The 22,865-nt window shown below is 46.7% G+C and overlaps 1 protein-coding gene across 1 annotated transcript in view; it reads left to right on the top strand.

Annotated features, from left to right (window-relative positions):
* Window positions 1–22,865, top strand: part of myo3b (myosin IIIB) — an 839,677-nt gene that overhangs the window by 233,391 nt on the left and 583,421 nt on the right. Inside the window, exon 17 of the mRNA XM_070874695.1 lies at window positions 12,879–13,089. Within this exon, the coding sequence (XP_070730796.1) occupies window positions 12,879–13,089 (211 nt within the window). The remainder of the gene's footprint in view (window positions 1–12,878; window positions 13,090–22,865) is intronic.

Below are 22,865 nucleotides of genomic sequence, written 5' to 3'. Positions count from 1 at the left end.
AAATATGGAAACCAAAACTGTACACAGTATTCCAGGTGTGGCCTCACCAATACCTTATATAACTGTAGCAAGACTTCTCTGCTTTTATACTCCATCCCCTTTGCAATAAAGGCCAAGATTCCATTGGTCTCCCCGATCACTTGCTGTACCTGCATACTCACCTTTTGTATTTCATGCACCATGACACCAGGTCCCGCTGTACTGCAGCACTTTGCAATTTTTCTCCATTTAAATAATAACTTGCTCTTCGATTTTTTTTTCTGCCAAAGTGCATAACCTCACATTTTCCAACATTATACTCCATCTGCCAAATTTTTGCCCACTCACTTAGCCTGTCTATGTCCTTTTGCAGGTTTTTTGTGTCCTCCTCACACATTGCTTTTCCTCCCATCTTTGTATCATCAACAAACTTGGCTATGTTAAACTTGGTCCCTTCATCCAAGTCATTAATATAGATTGTGTAATGACTGAAGAGTCTGGTTCCTATAAACTCACTCAGGTGCAACCTGATCCATCTTTATTCCAGCAAAGACACCCAGCTTACATGCAGGTGGCCAAGCACACATGCCACATGTGTACAGCCTGATGACATCCGACCACGGCGCCCTCTGGTATCTGGTGACCCCCAAGCATTAATACATAACAACATCCCCCTTTTAAAATCTTAACAGTCTTTTTACAAATTAAGACAGTCTGGGACTTTCCTCTCACGAGTTGATCGTTTCAGTTCAACTTTGGCTCTGGGCAAGTGTTCTGAGTCCATTGAGGGCTGAGTCGCCGACCTGATGGGAGTGGTCATGACCATATCAGAGACTGAAGGTTCAGAGTCAGTAATGTCAGCAGAGTCCTCTGATGAGTGAACAATGGTTGGTTGGTCACTGACTGCACCTTCCTCACTCAGTTCCAGTTCATCCGTGTGCCGCAATTTAACCTGGTCAAGGTGTTTCCTGCATGTTTGTCCATTCTTGAGCACGACAATAAACACTCTGTTAACCTCCTTGGCTGTAACAGTGCCGGCGATCCACTTTGGACCTTGACCATAGTTCAGCACATAAACTATCATCTGTTTTCAACACGATCATTCAAATCAGGATGAACAAGAGAAAGCCTGGTCTTGAGACTTCTCTTCATCAGTATTTCAGCAGGAGGAGCCCCAGTAAGCGTATGAGGTCTTGACCTGTAACTGAGCAATATACATGACAACCGTCTCTGCAGTGAGCCCTGAGTTACACGTTTCATACTTTGCTTGATCGTTTGAATGGCATGCTCTGCTTGAATGGAGCTGATCTCATATGTCTGATGCCATTAAGTTTCATGAACTCCTGGAACTCAAGACTTGTGAAGCAAGATCCATTATCGCTCACAACAATGTCAGGCAAACCATGATTAGCAAACATGATACGAAGGCTCACAATGGTAGCTGTCGACGTGCTGGATGACATAATAACACACTCTATCCACTTAGAATATGCTTCTACTACAACCAAAAACATCTTTACTAGGAACGGGCCCGCAAAATCAATGTGGATCTTCTACCATGGTTTAGATGGCCACAACCAAAGACTCAGTGGAGATTCCGCTGGTACTTTACTTAGCTGCATGTAAGTTTTGCACTGATGCATGCATGATTCCAGATCAGAGTCAATTCCAGGCCACTATACATGAGACCTAGCAATGGACATCATCATGACCATACTGGGATGAGTGTTATGAAGTTCACGTACAAATTTTTCTCGGCTTTTCTTAGGCACGATTACCCCACAGTAAACAGTCTGACTGAATGGACAGCTCATCCTTGCGACGGTTGTAAGGTTTGGTCTCCTCTCGCATCTCCATAGGTCTGGCAGACCAATCATCACTGAATATACATTGTTTCACAACCGATAAAATAGGGTCATGGCTAGTCCAGATCCTAATTTGTTAAGCATTGACAGGGGCATCTTTCACTCTCAAAACCATCCATTACTAACAGTAGATCTGCAGGTTGAGGTGTCTCCATCTCAGTTGTGGGTAAGGGCAGACGACTCAGTGCATCGGCACAATTCTCAGTACCAGGTCTATGATGGATGACATAAGAACATAAGAACATAAGAATTAGGAACAGGAGTAGGCCATCTAGCCCCTCGAGCCTGCTCCGCCATTCAACAAGATCATGGCTGATCTGGTCGTGGATTCAGCTCCACTTACCCGCCCTCTCCCCGTAACCCTTAATTCCCTTATTGGTTAAAAATCTATCTATCTTTGACTTAAAAACATTCAATGAGCTAGCCTCAACTGCTTCCTTGGACAGAGAATTCCACAGATTCACAACCCTCTGGGAGAAGAAATTCTTTCTCAACTCGGTTTTAAATTGGTTCCTACGTATTTTGAGGCTGTGCCCCCTAGTTCTAGTCTCCCCTACCAATGGAAACAACCTCTCTGCCTCTATCTTGTCCATCCATTTCATGATTTTAAATGTTTCTATAAGATCACCCCTCATCCTTCTGAACTCCAAGGAGTAAAGACCCAGTCTACTCAATCTATCATCATAAGGTAACCCCCTCATTTCTGGAATCAGCCGAGTGAAACGTCTCTGTACCCCTTCCAAAGCTAGTATATCCTTCCTTAAGTAAGGTGACCAAAACTGCACGCAGTACTCCAGGTGCGGCCTTACCAATACCTTATACAGTTGCAGCAAGACCTCCCTGCTTTTGTACTCCATCCCTCTCGCAATGAAGACCAACATTCCATTTGCCTTCCTGATTACCTGCTGCACCTGAAAACTAACCTTTTGGGATTCATGTACAAGGAGGCACTCTACGCAGGGGTCCTCCCACTATTCATCGGGGACTTGGCCTGGAGGGTGGTGCATGGAGCAGTGCCGTGCAATAAATTTTTAAGCCGGTTCACGGACTCCCAGGCCGCCTGCAATTTCTGCGGTCTGGAGGAGTCCGTGTTCCATATTTTTAGTGAGTGCACAAGGTTGCAGCCCCTGTTCCATTATTTGAAGGGGCTGCTCCTGAAATTCTGGCTGCACTTCAGTCCCACTCTCCTGATCTTTGGGCACCCTGTGCGGAAGGGAGCGGGTAGGTCCGAAGGCCTCCTCGTAGGACTGCTCCTGGGCACGGCCAAGGGTGCCATCAGCCGGTCCAGGCAGCGGGCGGTCGAGGGGGTCGTTCAACCTGACTGCCTGCCTCTCTTCCGCTCTTACATCCGGTCCAGGGTGTCCTTGGAGATGGAGCACGCGGAGTCCACCGGTACGCTCGCGGCCTTCCGCGAGAGGTGGGCACCGGAGGGACTGGAGTGCATCATCACGCCCGGCAACCAAATTTTAATTTGATTTTACGTTTTAAAGTTTAATTTGTTTTAATTGCCGGTGCTTTTAGTGTCCCCCTCCCCTTTTATAGGGGGCACTTGGAAAAATGTGATTTTAGCGCCCCAAAAAAAAACCAAAAAAAAAAGAAAAACACAAAAAAAAACACAAAAAAGGAAAAAAAAAGGGCCTTGTAAATGTCTGCTGTGTCATCCAGGGCGGGTGGCACGGTTTAATGTTTTTTGTTTTACAGATAAACTCAAAAAGAGTTTCATGTACAAGGACCCCCAGGTCCCTCTGCACCACAGCATGTTCTAATTTCTCCCCATTCAAATAATATTCCCTTTTACTGTTTTTTTTTCCCAAGGTGGATGACCTCACACTTTCCGACATTGTATTCCATCTGCCAAACCTTAGCCCATTCGCTTAACCTATCCAAATCTCCTTGCAGTCTCTCTCAGTCCTCTACACAACCCGCTTTCCCACTAATCTTTGTGTCATCTGCAAATTTTGTTGCACTACACTCTGTCCCCTCTTCGAGGTCATCTATGTATACTGTAAACAGTTGTGGTCCCAGCACTGATCCCTGTGGCACACCACTAACCACTGATTTCCAACCGGAAAAGGACCCATTTATCCCGACTCTCTGCTTTCTGTTCGCCAGCCAATTCTCTATCCATGCTAATACATTTCCTCTGGCTCCGCGTACCTTTATCTTCTGCAGTAACCTTTTGTGTGGCACCTTATCGAATGCCTTTTGGAAATCTAAATACACCACATCCATCGGTACACCTCTATCCACCATGCTCGTTATATCCTCAAAGAATTCCAGTAAGTTAGTTAAACATGATTTCCCTTTCATGAATCCATGCTGCTCTGCTTGATTGCACTATTCCTATCCAGATGTCCCGCTATTTCTTCCTTAATGATAGTTTCAAGCATTTTCCCCACTACAGATGTTACACTAACCGGCCTATAGTTACCTGCTTTTTGCCTGCCCCCTTTTTTAAACAGAGGCGTTACATTAGCTGCTTTCCAATCCGCTGGTACCTCCCCAGAGTCCAGAGAATTTTGGTAGATTATGACAAATGCATCTGCTATAACTTCCGCCATCTCTTTTAATACCCTGGGATGCATTTCATCAGGACCAGGGGACTTGTCTACCTTCAGTCCCATTAGCCTGTCCAGCACTACCTCCCTAGTGATAGTGATTGTCTCAAGGTCCTCCCTTCCCACATTCCTGTGGCCTGCAAATTTTGGCATGGTTTTTGTGTCTTCCACTGTGAAGACCGAAGCAAAATAATTGTTTAAGGTCTCAGCCATTTCCACATTTCCCATTATTAAATCCTCCTTTTCATCTTCTAAGGGACCAACATTTACTTTAGTCACTCTTTTCCATTTTATATATCTGTAAAAGCTTTTACTATCTGTTTTTATGTTTTGCGCAAGTTTACCTTCATAATCTATCTTCCCTCTCTTTATTGCTTTTTTAGTCATTCTTTGCTGTTGCTTAAAATTTTCCCAATCCTCTAGTTTCCCACTAACCTTGGCCACCTTATACGCATTGGTCTTTGATTTGATACTTTCCTTTATCTCCTTGGTTATCCATGGCTGGTTATCCCTTCTCTTGCCACCCTTCTTTTTCACTGGAATATATTTTTGTTGCGCACTATGAAAGAGCTCCTTAAAAGTCCTCCACTGTTCCTCAATTGTGCCACCGTTTAGTCCTTATTTCCAGTCTACTTTAGCCAACTTTGCCCTCATCCCACTGTAGTCCCCTTTGTTTAAGCATAGTACGCTCGTTTCTGACACAACTTTCTCATCCTCAATCTGTATTACAAATTCAACCATATTGTGATCACTCATTCCGAGAGGATCTTTTTCGAGGAGATCGTTTATTTTTCCTGTCTCATTACACAGGACCAGATCTAAGATGGCTTGCTCCCTTGTAGGTTCTGTTACATACTGTTCTAAGAAACAATCTCGTATGCATTCTATGAATTCCTCCTCCAGGCTACCCCGTGCGATTTGATTTGACCAATCGACATGTAGGTTAAAATCCCCCATGACTACTGCCGTTCCTTTTTCACATGCCTCCATTATTCCCTTGATTATTGCCCGCCCCACCGTGAAGTTATTATTTGGGGGCCTATAAACTACGCCGACCAGTGACTTTTTCCCCTTACTATCTCTAATCTCCACCCACAATGATTCAACATTTTGTTCATTGGAGCCAATATCATCCCTCACAACTGCCCTGATATCATCTTTTATTAACAGAGCTACCCCACGTCCTTTCCCTTCTTGCCTATCTTTCTGAATCGTCAGATACCCCTGTATGTTTAATTCCCAGTCTTGGCCACCTTGCAACCATGTTTCTGTAATGGCCACCAAATCATACCCATTTGTAATGATTTGTGTCGTCAACTCATTTACTTTATTTTGAATGCTGCGTGCATTTAGGTAGAGTGTTTTCATCCTCGTTTTTAAACCATGATTTTTAGTTTTGACCCCTCCTGCAGCCCTTTTATATTCAGTGGCTCTTTTTGTTTCTTGCCTTTGGTTTCTCTGCCCTCCACTTTTACTCATCTCTTTTTTGTCTTTTGTTTTTGTCTCCTTTTTGTTTCCCTCTGTCTCCCTGTATTGGTTCCCATCCCCCTGCCATATTAGTTTAACTCCTCCCCAACATAACTAGCAAACACTCCCCCGAGGACATTGGTTCCGGTCCTGCCCAAGTGCAGACCGTCCAGTTTGTACTGGTCCCACCTCCCCCAGAACCTGTTCCAATGCCCCACGAATTTGAATCGCTCCCTGCTGCACCACTGCTCAAGCCACGTATTCATCTGTGCTATCCTGCGATTCCTACTCTGACTAGCACGTGGCACTGGTAGCAATCCCGAGATTACTACTTTTGAGGTCCTACTTTTTAATTTAGCTCCTAGCTCCTTAAATTCGTCTCATCGGACCTCATCCCTTTTTTTTACCTATGTCGTTGGTACCAATGTGCACCATGACAACTGGCTGTTCTCCCTCCCGTTTTAGAATGTTCTGCACTCGCTCGGAGACATCCTTGACCCTTGCACCAGGGAGGCAACATACCATCCTGGAGTCTCGATTGCGGCCGCAGAAACGCCTATCTATTCCCCTTATGATTGAATCCCCTATCACTATCGCTCTCCCACTCTTTTTTCATGCCCTCCTGTACAACAGAGCCAGCCACGGTGCCATGAACTTGGCTGCTGCTGCTCTCCCCTGATGAGTCATCTCCCTCAACAGCACTCAAAACAGTGTATCTGTTTTGCAGGGGGATGACCAGATGGGACCCCTGCACTACCTTTTTTGTACTACTCTTCCTGCTGGTCTTCCATTCCCTAGCTGGCTGTGGATCCTTCTCATGCGGTAAGACCAACTCACTACACGTGCCACTTATGTCATTCTCAGCATCGTGGATGCTCCAGAGCTCCAATTCCGCAATGCAGTCCGTCAGAAGATGGAGGCGGATACACTTCTCACACACGAAGTTTCCACATGGTACAGGAGCAGCATATCACTTGACCGAGCTCTCCTACCATACCTTAACCCTTAGATAACCTTAAATTGGTGACAACAATGTTACAGTTTACTTACTGATATAAAAAAGAAAAAGAAAAGCTACTCACCAATCACCAGCCAATCACTTACCCTCTTGGCTGTGACGTCATCTTTTGATTCCTTTCTACTTCTTTTTTGCTTTCTCTCCCGCTGTAACTGCACAAGTATGCCTTTTATAGGCCGCTCCGACACTGCTCCCACCTCTCACCAACTGCCGCTGGCTCTCGAGCTCCGCTGGGCCTTTTATAGTCCGCTCCGACGCTGCTCCCGCCTCTCACCAACTGCCGCTGGCTCTCGAGCTCCCGCTGGGCCTTTTATAGTCCGCTCCGATGCTGCTCCCGCCTCTCACCAACTGCCGCTGGCTCTCGAGCTCCGGCTGGGCCTTTTATAGTCCGCTCCGACGCTGCTCCCGCCTCTCACCAACTGCCGCTGCCTGTGGAACACCAGCTGGGCCTTTATAGGCCACTCTGACGCTGCTCCCGCCTCTCGCCAACTGCCGCTGGCTCTCGAGCTCCCGCTGGGCCTTTTATAGGCCGCTCCGACACTGCTCCCGCCTCTCACCAACTGCCGCATAGGGAGACACTGTCAGCGCCCACCGTTGAATGCGGGACAATGCATTGGTATTAATACCTTTGTTTTCCGCAAACAATGAAATGAGTGGCTTGTGATCCATTTCTAGTTCAAAACAAAGACCAAACAGGTACTGGTGCACTTTTTTTTACCCCATATACATCAAAGCTTCTTTCTCTACCATACTGTAAGCTCTTTCCACTTTAGACAGACTTCTCGAAGCATACGCACCAGGTTGTTGCTTGCCCGATTCATTTGCTTGTTGGAGTATGCAGCCAACCCCATATGATGAAGCTTCACAGGCCAATACAAGACGCTTACACAGATCATAATGAACAAGCAACTTGTTTGAACATAGCAGATTCTTGGCTTTCTCAAAGGCTCTATCTTGAGACGCTCCCCAGACCCAGTTGTCGCCTTTTCTTAGTCGCACATGCAGTGGCTCTAGTAAAGTGCTCAATCTGGGTAAGAAATTACCAAAGTAGTTGAGTAGCCCAAGGAACGAATGCAGCTCCGTCACATTCTGAGGCATTTTTGATGGCCTCGGTTTTCGAATCAGTGGGCCTGATGCCATCAGCAGCAATCTTCCTCACGAGGAATTCGACTTCAGGTGCCATGAATACACACTTCGAGCATTTCAGCCCGAGGCCCACTTTGTCCAGATGCTGTAGAACTTCTTCAAGATTGTTCAGATGTTCAGCAGTGTCGCGATCTGTGACCAAAATGTCATCTTGAAACACGATAGTTCTCGGAATGGACTTCAGTAAACTCTCCATATTTCTCTGAAATATGGCTGCAGCTGAACGAATCCCAAAAGGACACCTGTTGTAGATGAACAGTCCTTTATGGGCATTGAGGCAGGTGAGTTTCTTCGAAGTGTTGACAAGCTCCTGGGTCATATAGGCCAACGTCAGATCCAGTTTCGTGAACGATTTTCCACCAGCTAGCTTGGCGAACAGGTCATCAGCCCTCGGTAACGGATACTGATCCTGTTTCGAAAATCGGTTAATCGTAACCTTGTATTCTCCACAAATCCTGACAGTGCCATCACTCTTCAACACAGGAACAATGGGACGAGCCCACTCATTAAACTCGACCGGTGATATGATCCCTTCACGTTGGAGTCTGTCAAGCTCAATTTCAACCTTCTCCCTCATCATGTATGGAACAGACCGAGCTTTGTGATAGACAGGCCTTGCATTGGAGTCCAGGTGAATCTGCACCTTGGCTCCCATAAAATTACCAATGCCCGGTTCAAATAAAGAAGGACACTTTTTCAATACTTGAGCACACGAAGTATCGTCCACCGAGAACAACATCTTGACATCATTCCAGTTCAGCTTGATTTTCTCGAGCCAATTCCTGCTGAACAGCATTGGACCATTACCTGGGATGATCCATTATGGTAGCTCGTGAACCACACCATCATATGACACCTCGATTGCTGCATTGCCGAGCACCAGTATGAGTTCCTTAGTGTAAGTACGCAACCTGGCATTGACTGACTGGACTCAGCTTCTGTTTCGCAGACTTAGTGTTCCACAGCTTGTCGAATGTCCTTTGGCTCATTATCGACTGGCTCGCACCTGTGTCCAACTCCATTAATACAAGCACGCCATTCAGCTTCACATTAACAACTATTGGCTGGCTCTTGCTCAGGAACGAATACAGTCCATTCACTTCCTCCTCGGGTTGCGTATCCGGGCCATCACTGAACTGGTTCCCATCAACCATGTGGTGAGCCGCACCACGCTTGCTCCGTTTGGACACATCCTGTGAAGATGCCTCACTTTCGAACATCCATTGCATGAGTATTGTCTAAACCGACACTGATGAGGCCGATGATTGCCCCCACAGCGCCAACAGGGTGAAATCTGGTTCGAACCAGTTGACGGGCTCTGAGCAGAGGCAGGTTTCGCGTAAGCAGCTCTGCCCGAAAATGACACCATCTTGTTTACAGTACTTGCCGTGGAACTCCGACTCGTCGATGATATCTGCCTCAAATTATCATCCGTCATCATGCATGCCTGGGCAGTCGCGATGGCCTTTTTTAAATACAGCATCTCTGCAGCCGACAGCTTCCTGAGGATCGCATCATGGCTGATGCCTATCACGAAGACATCACGCGCATGTCTTCCAGCATGTTCCGAATTTACATGGCTCAGCAAGACATCGCAGGCGACAAATCCTGACACAACCTGGCCCTCAGCACGAACATGCATGTAGAAACAGTAGCGTGATATGATGATCCCCTCTTCTGGCTTCAGATGGATACCCATCAACGCACACAATTCCTTGTACCCTTTTTCCGCTGGACGTACAGGTGAGAGAAGATTCTTCATGAGGCCATAAATTTTTGGACCACAAATAGTGAGGAGAACTGCCCTGTGCTTAACTACGTAGGCCTCTGCCTCCATGCTGTTGGCCATAAAATACTGATCCAGGCGGTCGACAAAATCCTCCCAATCCTCGCCCTCCACGAATCTCTCCAGGATTCTAACCGTGCCCATTGTGCATGCAAAGGTTCTTAAATTACCTCGTCACCAATTGTAATGACTGAAGAGTCTGGTTACTGTAAACTCATTCAGGTGCAACCTGATCCATCTTTATTCCAGCCCGAGAGTGCCTGCGTGACAAAGGCACCCAGCTTATATACAGGTGACCAAGCACACATGCCACATGCGTGCAGCCTGATGACCTCCGACCATGGCACCCTCTGGTGTCTGGTGATCCCCAAGCATTAATACATAACAGATTGTAAATAGTTGGGGTCCCAGCACTGATCCCTGCGACACCCCACTAGTTACTGATTGCCAACCCGAGAATGAACCATTTATCCCGACTCTCTGTTTTCTGTTAGTTAGCCAATCCTCTATCCATGCTAATATATTACCCCCAACCCCATGAACTTTTACCTTTTATGTGGCACATGCCTTCTGGAAGTCCAAATACACCACATCCACTGGTTACCCTTTATTCACCTTCTTTGTTACATCCTCAAAGAATTCTAGCAAATTTGTCAAACATGACTTCCCCTTCATAAATCCATGCTGACTGAATTATGCTTTTACAAATGTCCTACTGTTGCTTCTTTAATAATGGACTTCAACATTTTCCAAACCACAGATGTTAGGCTAACTGGTCTATAGTTTTCTGCTTTTTGTCTGCCTCCTTTTTTAAATAGGGGTGTTACATTTGCAGTTTTCCAATCTGCTGGGACCACCCCAGAATCCAGGGAATTTTGGTAAATTACAACCAATGCATCCATTATCCCTGCCGCTACTTCTCAAGACCCGAGGATGCAAGCCATCAGGTCCAGGGGATTTATCCGCCTTTAGTCTCATTATCTTACTGAGTACCACCTCCTTAGTGATTGTGATTGTGTTAAGTTCCTCCCTCCCTATAGCCCATTTACTATCCACTGTTGGGATATTTTTAATGTCATCTACCGTAAAGACTGATACAAAATATTTGTTCAGAGTTTCTGCCATCTCCATATTCCACATTCCTAATTCCCCGGTCTCGTCCTCTAAGGGACCAACATTTACTTTAGCCACTTTTCCTTTTTATATACCTATAGAAACTCTTGTTATCTGTTTTTATATTTTGTGTTAGTTTACATTCATCATCTATCTTCCCAATCTTAATCATTTTTTAGTCATTCTTTGCTGGCTTTTAAAAGCTTCCCAATCTTCTGTCCTCCCAGTAGTTTGGCCACTTTGTATGCCCTTGTTTTTAATTGGATACCATCCTTTATTTCTTTAGTTAGCCACTGATGGCTATCTTTTCTTTTACACCCTTTCCTCCTCACTGGAATATATTTTTCTTGAGAGTTATGAAATATCTCTTTAAATATACGCCACTGTTCATCAGAGATTTGGGTGTCCTTGTGCAAGAAACACAGAAAGCTAGCATGCAGGTACAGCAAGCAATAAGGAAGGCAAATGGCATGTTGTCCTTTATTGCAAGGGAGTTGGAGGAGAAGAGTAAGGAAGTTTTGCTGCAATTGTACAGGGCCTTGGTGAGACCACACCTAGAATACTGTGCACAGTTTTGGTCTCTTTATCTAAGCAAGATATACTTGCCTTGGAGGCGGTACAACTAGATTGATTCCTGGAATGAGAGGGCTGTCTTATGATGAGAGATTGTGTCGAATGGGTCTATACTCTCTGGAGTTTAGAAGAATGAGGGGTGATCTCATTGAAACATACAGGATTCTGAAGGGGGTTGACAGGGTAGATGCTGAGAGGTTGTTTCCTCTGGCTGGAGTGTCTAGAACTAGGAGGTCACAGTCTCAGGATAAGGGGTAGGCCATTTAAGACAGAGATGAGGAGGAATTTCTTCACTCAGAGGGTTGTGAATCTTTGGAATTCTCTGCCCCAGAGAGCTGTGGATGTTGAATCTCTGCCCTATATTCAAGGCTGAGATCGATAAATTTTTGGAATCTGGGGAATCGAGGGATATGGAGATCGGGCGGGAAAGTGGAGTTGAGATCGATGATCAGCCATGATCTTATTGAATGGCAGAGCAGGCTCAAAGGGCCATATGGCCTACTCCTGCTCCTATTTCTTATGTTCTTATGTATTAATTGGGCTAGCATCCATTGCTTTTTGTGGGAGAGTGTTCTACACTTCTACCACCCTTGCATGAAGAAATGTTTTCTAACTTCTCTCCTGAATAGTCTTGCTCTGATTTTAAGGTTATGTCCTCTTGTCCTAGAAGCCTCCATGAGCAGAAACAACGTTTCTCGCTATCTACCCTATCAATTCCTTTCAAAATCCTAAGAACCTCAATCAAATCACTCCTTAACCTTCTATATTCCAGGGAAAACAAGCCTAGCTTCTGTAATCTTTCCTCATAATCCAACCCTTGGAGCACTGGTAACATTCCGCTGATTCTGTGCTGTGCTCTTTCCCAATGAAAGGTGTGTCCAAAGTCTGGAGTTTGCCTAAACTCCAGGACCAGTGGTGGGATTAGTGGTAGAAGGTCTGCCCCACCTCACCTCTGACGAAAATTGCAGTCTGGTGGAAAATATAGGTTTTACTGTCTGTTATATTTGCCAAATTCCAATTCACAGCTGGAACAGCTATGCTGTACATTACCTTTATTTCTATCTGCGTACATTATTGGGTGCTGTGGCTATTAGTTTAACTGTTTGGGGTAACTGGCATTAATAATAATTGTATCAAAGATCACCAAAGTAAACAATATGGATGGAATAGACATCTAGCAATTTTGCTGGAGTAACTAATAATTTCATTGATGCAAATCACTTAAAACTTCATACCTTACTTACATAGGTTATCAAAGTCATAAGTATTAATTTTAAAAATACAATTTCTAATTGCCATTACAGATCTGCTGCTTTCTTTTGTAGTTAATAAATTTGCTTAAAAGTTACTTCTTCAAATATGCTTTCTTCCAGCTTCAACTCTGCTTAGTATTGGTTCCGAAGAGTTTCAGGAAGCACTGACTTCTCACTGTGTTGTGACACGTGGAGAAACGATAGTTCGTACAAATACAGTAGATGAGGCATCTGATGTTCGAGATGCCATGTCAAAGGCCTTGTATGGGAGACTTTTCAGCTGGATTGTGAATCGCATCAATACACTTCTCCAGCCTGATAAAAGCGTATGGTAGGTGAACAATTTATAAAAACTGTCAACAGAATTGTTAAACTACTTTAAAAGGCACCGTCATCATGCAAAAATATTTAGGGAAAATGTCTTTGTTTGGAAGGGAGAGAAGCTGTTCATCACTCTTGACATGGTCAAGAGATACAAAAAATATTTTTTTAAACTTATTATCATTGCAGCATGTGCTTACCAAGCCTTTTCTCATTTGTATAAATATATTTTATCATAAAGACTATGTGGCCGAAATTGCCCCTTTCTATAAGAGCCATGACCGCCTCAAAGAGGCGGACACGGGTTGATAAGGACTCACTGCTTGGTCGGCGCAAAGGGTCCGCCATTTTGTAAATTGTCGTCCTTTATTTTTGGAGCGGTGTATGGGACCGCCCTGCCCATTTTCCCGTCCCATTGGGTATGTGCTGACACCTTACCGGCTGGCGGCAACCCGCTTTCTGATCCCTGCGGGAAATTGCCCCGTGCAGAATTGTCCCACGGGAGCGGTGCCACCATCGGTCGATGCCACTGACCGCTTCCCCCAGCGCCTGTGGCTGGGCAGCGCATCCGCCCTTAAAGGGGAGGTCACGCTGCTGGCGACTCCATTTTATTGTTATTGTTAGCCGACTGCCAGGTCAGGCCGACAATTATGCCCACAGATTCAGCTGGACCGCCAACAGGCAGCCTGGCACCCCCTCTTAGGTGCCAGGCCGCTGGCCTGGCCAAAACCCTCCCAGGTGGCCCAGTGTTTGAAGCAATGGCCGTTCTGACCTGCCCCCACTTCTGCCCCGCTGATGACGGCCGCTCCGACCCGCCCGCACTTCCAACCCTCTCCCGACACCGACACCGCTCTGACCGGAAACAAGAAACAAAGTATTGAAAATCGCTGGATTGTCCGCCCCATGCATTGGGGCAGACAGACCACTTAAAAATCTGTAGGTGTGCCCCGTTTCGGGCGGAGAGCAATTTCGGCCCCTATATCCCTTTAACTTTACTAATGCAATATATAAGAACATAAGAACATAAGAATTAGGAACAGGAGTAGGCCATCTAGCCCCTCGAGCCTGTTCTTCCATTCAATAAGATCATGGCTGATCTGGCCATGGACTCAGCTCCACTTACCCGCCCTCTCCCCGTAACCCTTAATATATTTTTAGATAAATTATTAATAATCCCATTATTGAAGAAAATAGTAATTCCTGCATTTCTACCTGTGGGGGAATGAAATAAATCTAAATTTACACTAATGCTGTGTAGCATGGATATACACTAATGAACTTTTGGGCAACATGGTTTGTTGTGATTTGTGTACAACATTTTGATACATTTAAAAAGTATTCAAATTCTTGTTGCTTTCATGAGTGTAACTGGGTAGCACAGTCACACAATGACTGTGAGAACCAAACAAGGTGCAACGTGATTTAGATTCCCCATTCCACTGAGTTTGCAGCCTCGGCCACATCATTACGAGGAGATGCTGAGTGGATTAAGCTGCCTTCCCACAGAAGAGGGAACATAGGAGCAAAGTTGTCACCAGTTGAAACATGCATATCTTGTAGCTGCTGGCTCGATCAATCTTAATATAAATTTCTGAGTGACATCAAATTTGATATCAACTTTATTTTTGTGAAAATCCAGTACCTACCACGATTTTATGCTTGTAGACGTGAGCTTGCATGTCTTTCAATTACACAGACCATAGACAAGTAGATGGGTAAGAACATTACTGAATAATTTACATTCTCATAAAAAATTTACATATTGCTGATATCATGTATGTGAAGGGAAACAATGGGCTCAATTTTCCCCAAGCCCGTTTTCTGGCGTATTGCCAGAGTTACACCCATTTTTCTAGGCCAGAAATGCGCTGGAAATAATTTGCCAAAGTTTGCCCAATCAAAAATTCGAATTTGGTGCCGTGCAGCGTGTCCAGTCACTTCAGGGGTGGAGACTGCTGTCTGCGCCGAAAAATGATGCCGCACCTTCCGTGTATGCGTGGGGGGGATAAAGTTACACTTATGACGTTGCAATGGACGCGCAGGCGCAGTACAGTTCCGAGTTGGCAATCGGCCATTTTTAAAGAGCTAGTTGTGTGTGTGAGAACGTTTGAGTGCTGTGTGAGAGCATTGGAAAATTGCAGCTGCAGCAGTACGAGATGCAACACCGTGCAAGGACCAAGAATATCTTACAGGATGAAGTGGAGGCACTAGTTACTGTGCTTGAGAACAGATGGCAGGAGCTGGACACCAGCAGAGGTCACATAAAGTTCCACCAAAAGAAATGAAGAAACACTGGAACCAAGTTGCAGAAGAGTACTGTGCAATGGTGACCACCACGAGATCTGGAGGCAATTGTAAAAAGAAGTGGCAGGACCTTGGTCAAGTAGTTAGTGTAAGTAATATTTTACTTACTGGAATTATAATTGTAAATGTGACCATATGTATGTCCCACCGAGCAGAAAGACACCCTCTCTAAAAAGTTATATTTTCATCTTTGCAGAGGAAGGTGACACATAATAAAAGGGAAAGAATTCGAACAGTAGGAATCCTGGCAAATCTGCACCCACTGACACCCTTGGAAGAGAGGGTTGCTGCTTTGATGGGTCCTGCCTGGAGAAAAGCAACCACCACTGCACAAGCTGAGGGAGAGAGTAAGTCCTGCAAATTCCACAGTTTGGCTTTGCTAAATGTTAGGTACTGCGCGGGCTAGCTATGCTTTGGTTCCTGAGGATATCTCCGTCAGCTACGCTTCGGTTGATGTAATGTGCTGTCATTCATCGTGGTCCTTCAAATCAGCCTGCTGCCTGGCCTGCGCTATGCCACCCACTCTGCCCCCTCCTCTGCTGCTAACCATTTGTCTGTGTTCTGTTATATTTTGCAGCACTTGAGGTCAACCCTGACGATGCAAAAGAAGATTCAGATGCGGACGAGCCTGAAGAGAACATCTTCCAATCCAACCCTCCAGACCAAGAACATAGAGCTGAGGGGGAGGGGATGGAGCTGGAGGAAGCTCCCACTGTTGTACTGACTTTGGAGAAGGTGCCGCTCATTGAGGTGACAGCCCCTTCCATGACTATTGGTTTGAGTGCTGTTGGGACATTCCATGGTTTTACACCTTCCGAGGTTGCGGGTCCCAGTGGTGAGGTGCAGCGAGGCACACCCAGGGCCCCACCTTCCGATGTTGCAGGTCCCAGTGGTGGGGTGCAGTGAGGCACTCCCAGGGGCACATCTTCCAAGGTTGCAGGTCCCAGTGGTGAGGTGCAGCGAGGCACACCCAGGGCCCCACCTTCTGATGTTGCAGATCCCAGTGGTGGGGTGCAGTGAGGCACTCCCAGGGCCCCACCTTCCGAGGTTGCGGGGCCCAGTGGTGGTGGGGTGCAGTGAGGCACACTCAGGGCCCCTCCATCCCAGGCTGTGGGTCCCAGTGGTGGGGTGTGAGCCACATCCATGGGGAGGAGGGGAAGGAGAGCTCGACCGCACTCTCCTGAAATACATGATCTAACAGATGTGGTTCAGATGATGTCATTGAGTGCAGAGAGCATTGACCTTACCTGATCACTCTTGGATGCCATCAGTGGGGTGAGTGATGAGAGAGTGGGACTGTCGGGAGAAGTAACAGCAATGACACAAGAACTGGAAACGATATCCGGGACCATCAGTGAGGGAATAGTGGCCATGAGGGAGGGAATGTCAGAGATAGTGCAAACACTGTCACTGACCATGAGGGAGGGAATGTTGCAGGTCGTTGAGATACTGTCAGGGCACATGAAGGACGGCATGTTAGAGTTAGCTGCTGCAGTAAAGGAACACGCCCAGACCCCGCGCCCATTGACAGAATCAACTGCCACTGCCACTCCAATCCCCACACCAGCCTCTGAAGAGCGCTAAGCTGGGCCCTCCAACATGCCGCCTGGGCCCTCCAACTTGCCGCCTGATGCGCGCCCCCCCCCCACTGCCACAGCCCTCAACAGGTGCGTATTACCCGAGATCTTAGAAAGAATAAGCTTGGTACAAAGCCCAGAAACACTGCACCACCGGGCAGGGGTGATGGAGAATCCAAGACCAAGTGTAGCGGGCGGTCTTAGAAAAAGGTAGAGGATGGGTGGGTGGGTGGAGCATTTTTTTGCTGATGATGTTATTATTGTTGTTACTGTTGTAACTGTTCTCAAATTAAAAATGTTTTGTAAGTTATGTAAATGTACAAGTTTAAAAGTTTGTAACTGATCTTAAAGTTTTTAAGTGCTCTTAAAGAGTGATCGTAAAGTAAAGTTTGATACAAGAATAATTTTATTAAAGTTAAGTTAAGTACAAAAGCACTGTTTGTTAAACTTTTCAATAAAATATATTTTACATTAAAACTGAATCATGTTCCGTTACCTCAACACAACATTATGGAACAGGTCCAGACAGTAAACATGGTCCATGTGGAATAGATTGTCGCTGAGCCCTCAGGCATCAGTAAAGCGTTCACTGATGAGCTGCTGGCGCAAGGCTTGAGCAATCATTAAAGGGGCTCATGCTCCAGCCTCGGGCACTTGCATGGCTTCTTCATCCTCGTTGTCCTCCTCCTGCTCGTCATCTGCATCTTCCACGTCATTATCATCAGCCACTCTCACCGCAGGTAGGTCTTCTACTACCAGATACTGCTGCCTCATGCTGGCTAAGTTATGCAGCATGCAGCACACAACAGTGAACTGACCGACAATCTCAGGGGAGTACAACAAGTAACCACCGGAATGGTTCAGGCATCGGAAATGCTGTTTCAAGATACCAATAGTCCTCTCTATGATGCTGTGCATTGCAATGTGCGACATGTTGTATTCACGGTCAGCTTCCGTCCGGGTTACGCGTTGGGGTGTCATGAACCAGGTGGCGAGGCTGTACCCTTTGTCTCTCAGCAGCCAGCCTTTGCCCTTCTGGCTGCTGCTGCTGAAACATGGCAGATATAACGCTGTCGCGTAGGATGAATGCATCAGGGTATCTTACATCGACTCAGCGCCAAGCTTGCGGCCAACATCTCGCCGTCGGGCAACTAGGCCCATACAGCAGTGCCTGGTCTCCAGTCGTCTTGGAACCCCCTTGCCACTGGATCAAGACCTAGCTCAGCGAAGCTCGTGTGGTGGCCGGCGTGCAACGACCACCTCACGTTAAAAGAACTCAAGCACAGGCATCTTCCACTCCATTAACATGAAGTTCGGGACCTGGAACGTCAGGACCCTCATGGACAACTCCAAAAGTGACAGGCCGGAACGCTGCACCACCATAGTTGCCCGGGAACTTAGACACTCTAAGCGAGACCCGGCGGGCAGGGGAAGGCCAGCTCAAGGAACAAGGTGGAGGTTATACCTTTTTCTGGAAAGGGAAACCAGAGGAAGAACGCCGCATTCACAGAGTCGGCTTTGGCTTCGCCATCAAAAACGAGCTGGTCGACCGCCTCAGAGACTCCCCCGTGGGGTGAACGAACGTCTTCGACTCACCCGATCCTGGAACCAATGCGCCACAGTCATCAGTATGTATGCCCCAACACTCGATGCAACGGATGAGACCAAAGAGGGTTTTTACTCCAACCTCGAAAAATCCCTGTCCCGTGTCTCCGCGGGCGACAAACTGATCCTCCTAGGTGACTTCAACGCCAGGGTCGGCAAAGGCACAGCCCTCTGAAGAAGCGTGATTGGCAGAGAGGGGGCAGGGAAAGCCAACTCCAGCAGTACCCTACTGACAAAATGTCAAGAACATGAACTTCTCATCACCAACACACACTGTTCCACCAGAGGGACAAATACAAGGCATCCTGGCAACACCCTCGCCCCAAACACTGGCACCTGCTCGACTATGTCATCGTCTGAGCCAGGGATCGCAATGATGTGCATATCACCTGCGCCATGACAGGAGCTGACAACTGCTGAACGGACCACCGCCTAATCCAATCCATCATCAACATCAACATAGCCCCAAAGCGGAGGGGACAGCAGAAGCAGTGCCGCAAAAAAGTCAATGCCGGGGCACTTAAAAACCCTGCTAAGAGAGCCCCATACAGCCAGCACCTCACAGCTAACCTGGCGTGCCTTGATGACCCTGAGATGCAGAATGCCCACAGCGGTTGGTTTGCCCTCCAGGCCTCCATAACCAGTGTCTGCGAAGAGACACTTGGTCATTCAACCAGAAAACACCAGGACTGGTTTGATGAGAATGATCAGGAGATCCAAGAGCTAAGAGATCGCAAACACAGGGCATTTCTGAGCCTTAAGCAACAACCCAACTCGGGAGCAGCAAAGCAACATTACAGGCGGCTCAAGGCTGAGGTCCAACAAAAAACCTGGGACCAAAAGAACAGGCGGTGGATGGAGAAAGCGCAGGAGATACAAGAACTGGCCGACAGCTATGATGTGCGAGGATTCTTCATCGCAGTCAAGGCCACCTACGGTCCAAACTCCACTGCTGGCCAAGAACCAGGAAACACTCATCAAGGACACTAAGGCTGTCTGGGCCCGCTGGAAGGAGAGGATACATGACCTCATCTCTCTCATCTGGAGGGAGGAGAGCATGCTGGGAGATCTCAGAGATGCAGCGATCATGACCATCTTTAAAAAAGGGGACAAGTCCAACTGCGGCAACTACAGGGGAATCTCCCTGCTATCAGCCACAAGGAAAGTTGTCGCTAGAGATCTCCTCAACTGACTTCTCCCTGTAGCTGAGGATCTCCTCCCGGAGTCACAGTGCGGAATTCGTCCCCTACGGGGCACAACGGACATGATCTTTGCAGCATGACAGCTGCAGGAAACTGCAGGGAGCAGTGTCAGTCCTTATACATGGCCGTCTTCGACCTTACAAAGGACTTTGACACTGTCAACCGCGAGGGTCTATGGAGCATCCTCATCTATTTCGGATGCTCCCAAAAGTTCGTCAACATCCTTTGCCTGCTCCACGACGGCATACAGGCCGTGAAACTTACCAACGGATCTATTACAGACCCAATCCACATCTGGACCAGGGTCAAACAGGGCTGTGTCATTGCCTTAACCCTCTTCTCGATCTTCCTTGCTGCCATGCTCCACCTCAGTCAACAAGCGCCTCGGAGTGAAACGAAACTACAGAACCAGTGGGAAGCTGTTTAACCTTTGCCGCCTTCAGGCCAGGTCCAAAACCATCCCAACCTCTGTTGTCGAGCTACAGGACAAATTAAGTTAATCTAAGGGTTAAGTAATGGCAGGAGAGCTCGGACACGTGTCATGCTCCTCTTGTGCTATGTGGGAACTCAGGGTCGCTACCAGTGTCCCTGACGACTACATATGCGGGAAGTGTACTCTGCTGCAGCTCCTGACACCACATTGTGGCACTAGAGCTGTGGGTGGATTCACTCTGGAGCATGCGCGATGCTGAGGATGCCGCAAATAGCACGTTTAGTGAGTTGGTCTTATCGCAGGTAAAGGTTACACAGACAGATAGGGAATGAATGACCAACAGGAAGAGCAGTGGAAGGAAGGTAGTGCAGAGGTTCCCTGCGGTCATCCCCCTCCAAAACAGATACATCGCTTTGGGTATTGTTGGGGGGGGATGACTCATCAGGGCAGGGCAGCAGCAGCCAATTCCAAGGCACCTTGGGTGGCTCTGTTGCACATGAGGGCAGGAAAAAGAGTGGGAGAGCTATAGTGGTAGGGGATTCGATTGAAAGGGGAATAGATAGACGTTTCTGCGGCCGCAATCGTGACTCCAGGATGGTTTGTTGCCTCCCTCATGCAAGGGTCAAGGATGTCTTGGAGCGGCTGCAGGACATTTTGGAGGGGGAGGGTGAACAGCCAGTCATCGTGGTGCACATAGGTATTAACGATATAGGTAAAATATGGGATGAGGTCCTACAAGGTGAATTTAGGGAGCTAGGAGTTAAATCTAAAAAGTAGGACCTCAAAGGTAGTAATCTCAGGATTTCTACCAGTGCCATGTGCTAGTCAAAGTAGGAATTGCAGGATAGCTCAGATGAATATGTGGCTTGAGGAGTGGTGCAGAAGGGAGGGATTCAAATTCCTGGGACATTGGAACCGGTTCTGGCGGAGGTGGGACTAGTACAAACCGGACGGTCTGCACCTGGGCAGGACCGGAACCAATGTCCTAGGAGGGGGTGTTTGCTAATGCTGTTGGGGAGGGGTTAAACTAACATGGCAGGGGGATGGGAACCTATGCAGGGAGACAGAGGGAAGTAGAATGGGGGTAGAAGCAAAAGATAGAAAGAAGAAAAGTAAAAGTGGAGGGCAGAGAAACCCAAGGCAAAAATCAAAAAGGGCCACATTGCAGCAAAATTCTAAAGGGACAAAGTGTGTTAAAAAGACAAGCCTGAAGGCTCTGTGCCTCAATGCGAGGAGTATTCATAATAAGGTGGACAAATTAACTGCACAGGCAGCAATTAATGAATATGATATAATTGGCATCACGGAGACATGGCTCCAGGGTGACCAAGGCTGGGAACTCAACATCCAAGGGTATTCAACATTCAGGAAGGATAGACAGAAAGGAAAAGGAGGTGGGGTAGCGTTGCTGGTTAAAGAGGAAATTAATGCAATAGTAAAAGAAGGACATTAGCTTGGATGATGTGGAATCTGTATGGGTGGAGCTGCAGAATACCAAGGGGCAGAAAACAGTAGTGGGAGTTGTGTACAGACCACCAAACAGTAGTAGTGAGGTTGGGGACAGCATCAAACAAGAAATTAGGGATGCATGCAATAAAGGTACAGCAGTTATCATGGGCGACTTTAATCTACATATAGATTGGGCTAACCAAACTGGTAGCAATATGGTGGAGGAGGATTTCCTGGAGTGTATTAGGGATGGTTTTCTGGACCAATATGTCGAGGAACCAACTGGAGGGTTGGGCTGGCCATCATAGATGTGTAATGAGAAAGGACTAATTAGCAATCTCATTGTGCGAGGCCCCTTGGGGAAGAGTAACCATAATATGGTAGAATTCTTTATTAAGATGGAGAGTGACACACTTAATTCAGAGACTAGGATCCTGAACTTAAGGAAAGGTAACTTCGATGGTATGAGAAGTGAATTGGCTAGAATAGACTGGCGAATTATACTTAAAGGGGCGACGGTGGATAGGCAATGGCAAACATTTAAAGATCACATGGATGAACTTCAACAATTGTACATCCCTGTCTGGAGTAAAAATAAAACTCCAGGTGGCTCAACCATGGCTAACAAGGGAAATTAAGGATAGTGTTAAATCCAAGGAAGAGCCTTATAAATTGGCCAGAAAAAGCAGCAAAATGAGGACTGGGAGAAATTTAGAATTCATCAGAGGCAGAAAAAGGTTTAATTAGGAGGGGGAAAATAGAGCATGAGAGGAAGCTTGCTGGGAACATAAAAACTGACTGCAAAAGCTTCTATTGATATGTGAAGAGAAAAAGATTAGTGAAGACAAATGTAGGTTCCTTGCAGTCAGATTCAGGTGAATTTATAATTGGGAACAAAGAAATGGCAGACCAATTGAACAAATACTTCGGTTCAGTCTTCACGAAGCAAGACACAAATAACGTTCCGGAAGTACGAGGGGACCGAGCGTGTAGTGAGAAGGAGGAACTGAAGGATATCCTTATTAGGTGGGAAATTGTGTTGGGGAAATTGATGGGATTGAAGGCCAATAAACCCCCGGGGTCTGATAGTCTGCATCCCAGAGTACTTAAGGAAGTGGCCCCAGAAATAGTGGATGCATTGGTGATCATTTTCCAACAGTCTATAGACTCTGGATCAGTTCCGATGGACTGGAGGGTAGCTAATGTAACACCACTT

This window comes from Pristiophorus japonicus, chromosome 3, assembly GCF_044704955.1.
Source record: "Pristiophorus japonicus isolate sPriJap1 chromosome 3, sPriJap1.hap1, whole genome shotgun sequence".
Taxonomy (NCBI): domain Eukaryota; kingdom Metazoa; phylum Chordata; class Chondrichthyes; family Pristiophoridae; genus Pristiophorus; species Pristiophorus japonicus.
The sequence above is the reverse complement of the archived record's forward strand: the minus strand, read 5'-3'. Positions and strand labels throughout refer to the sequence as shown.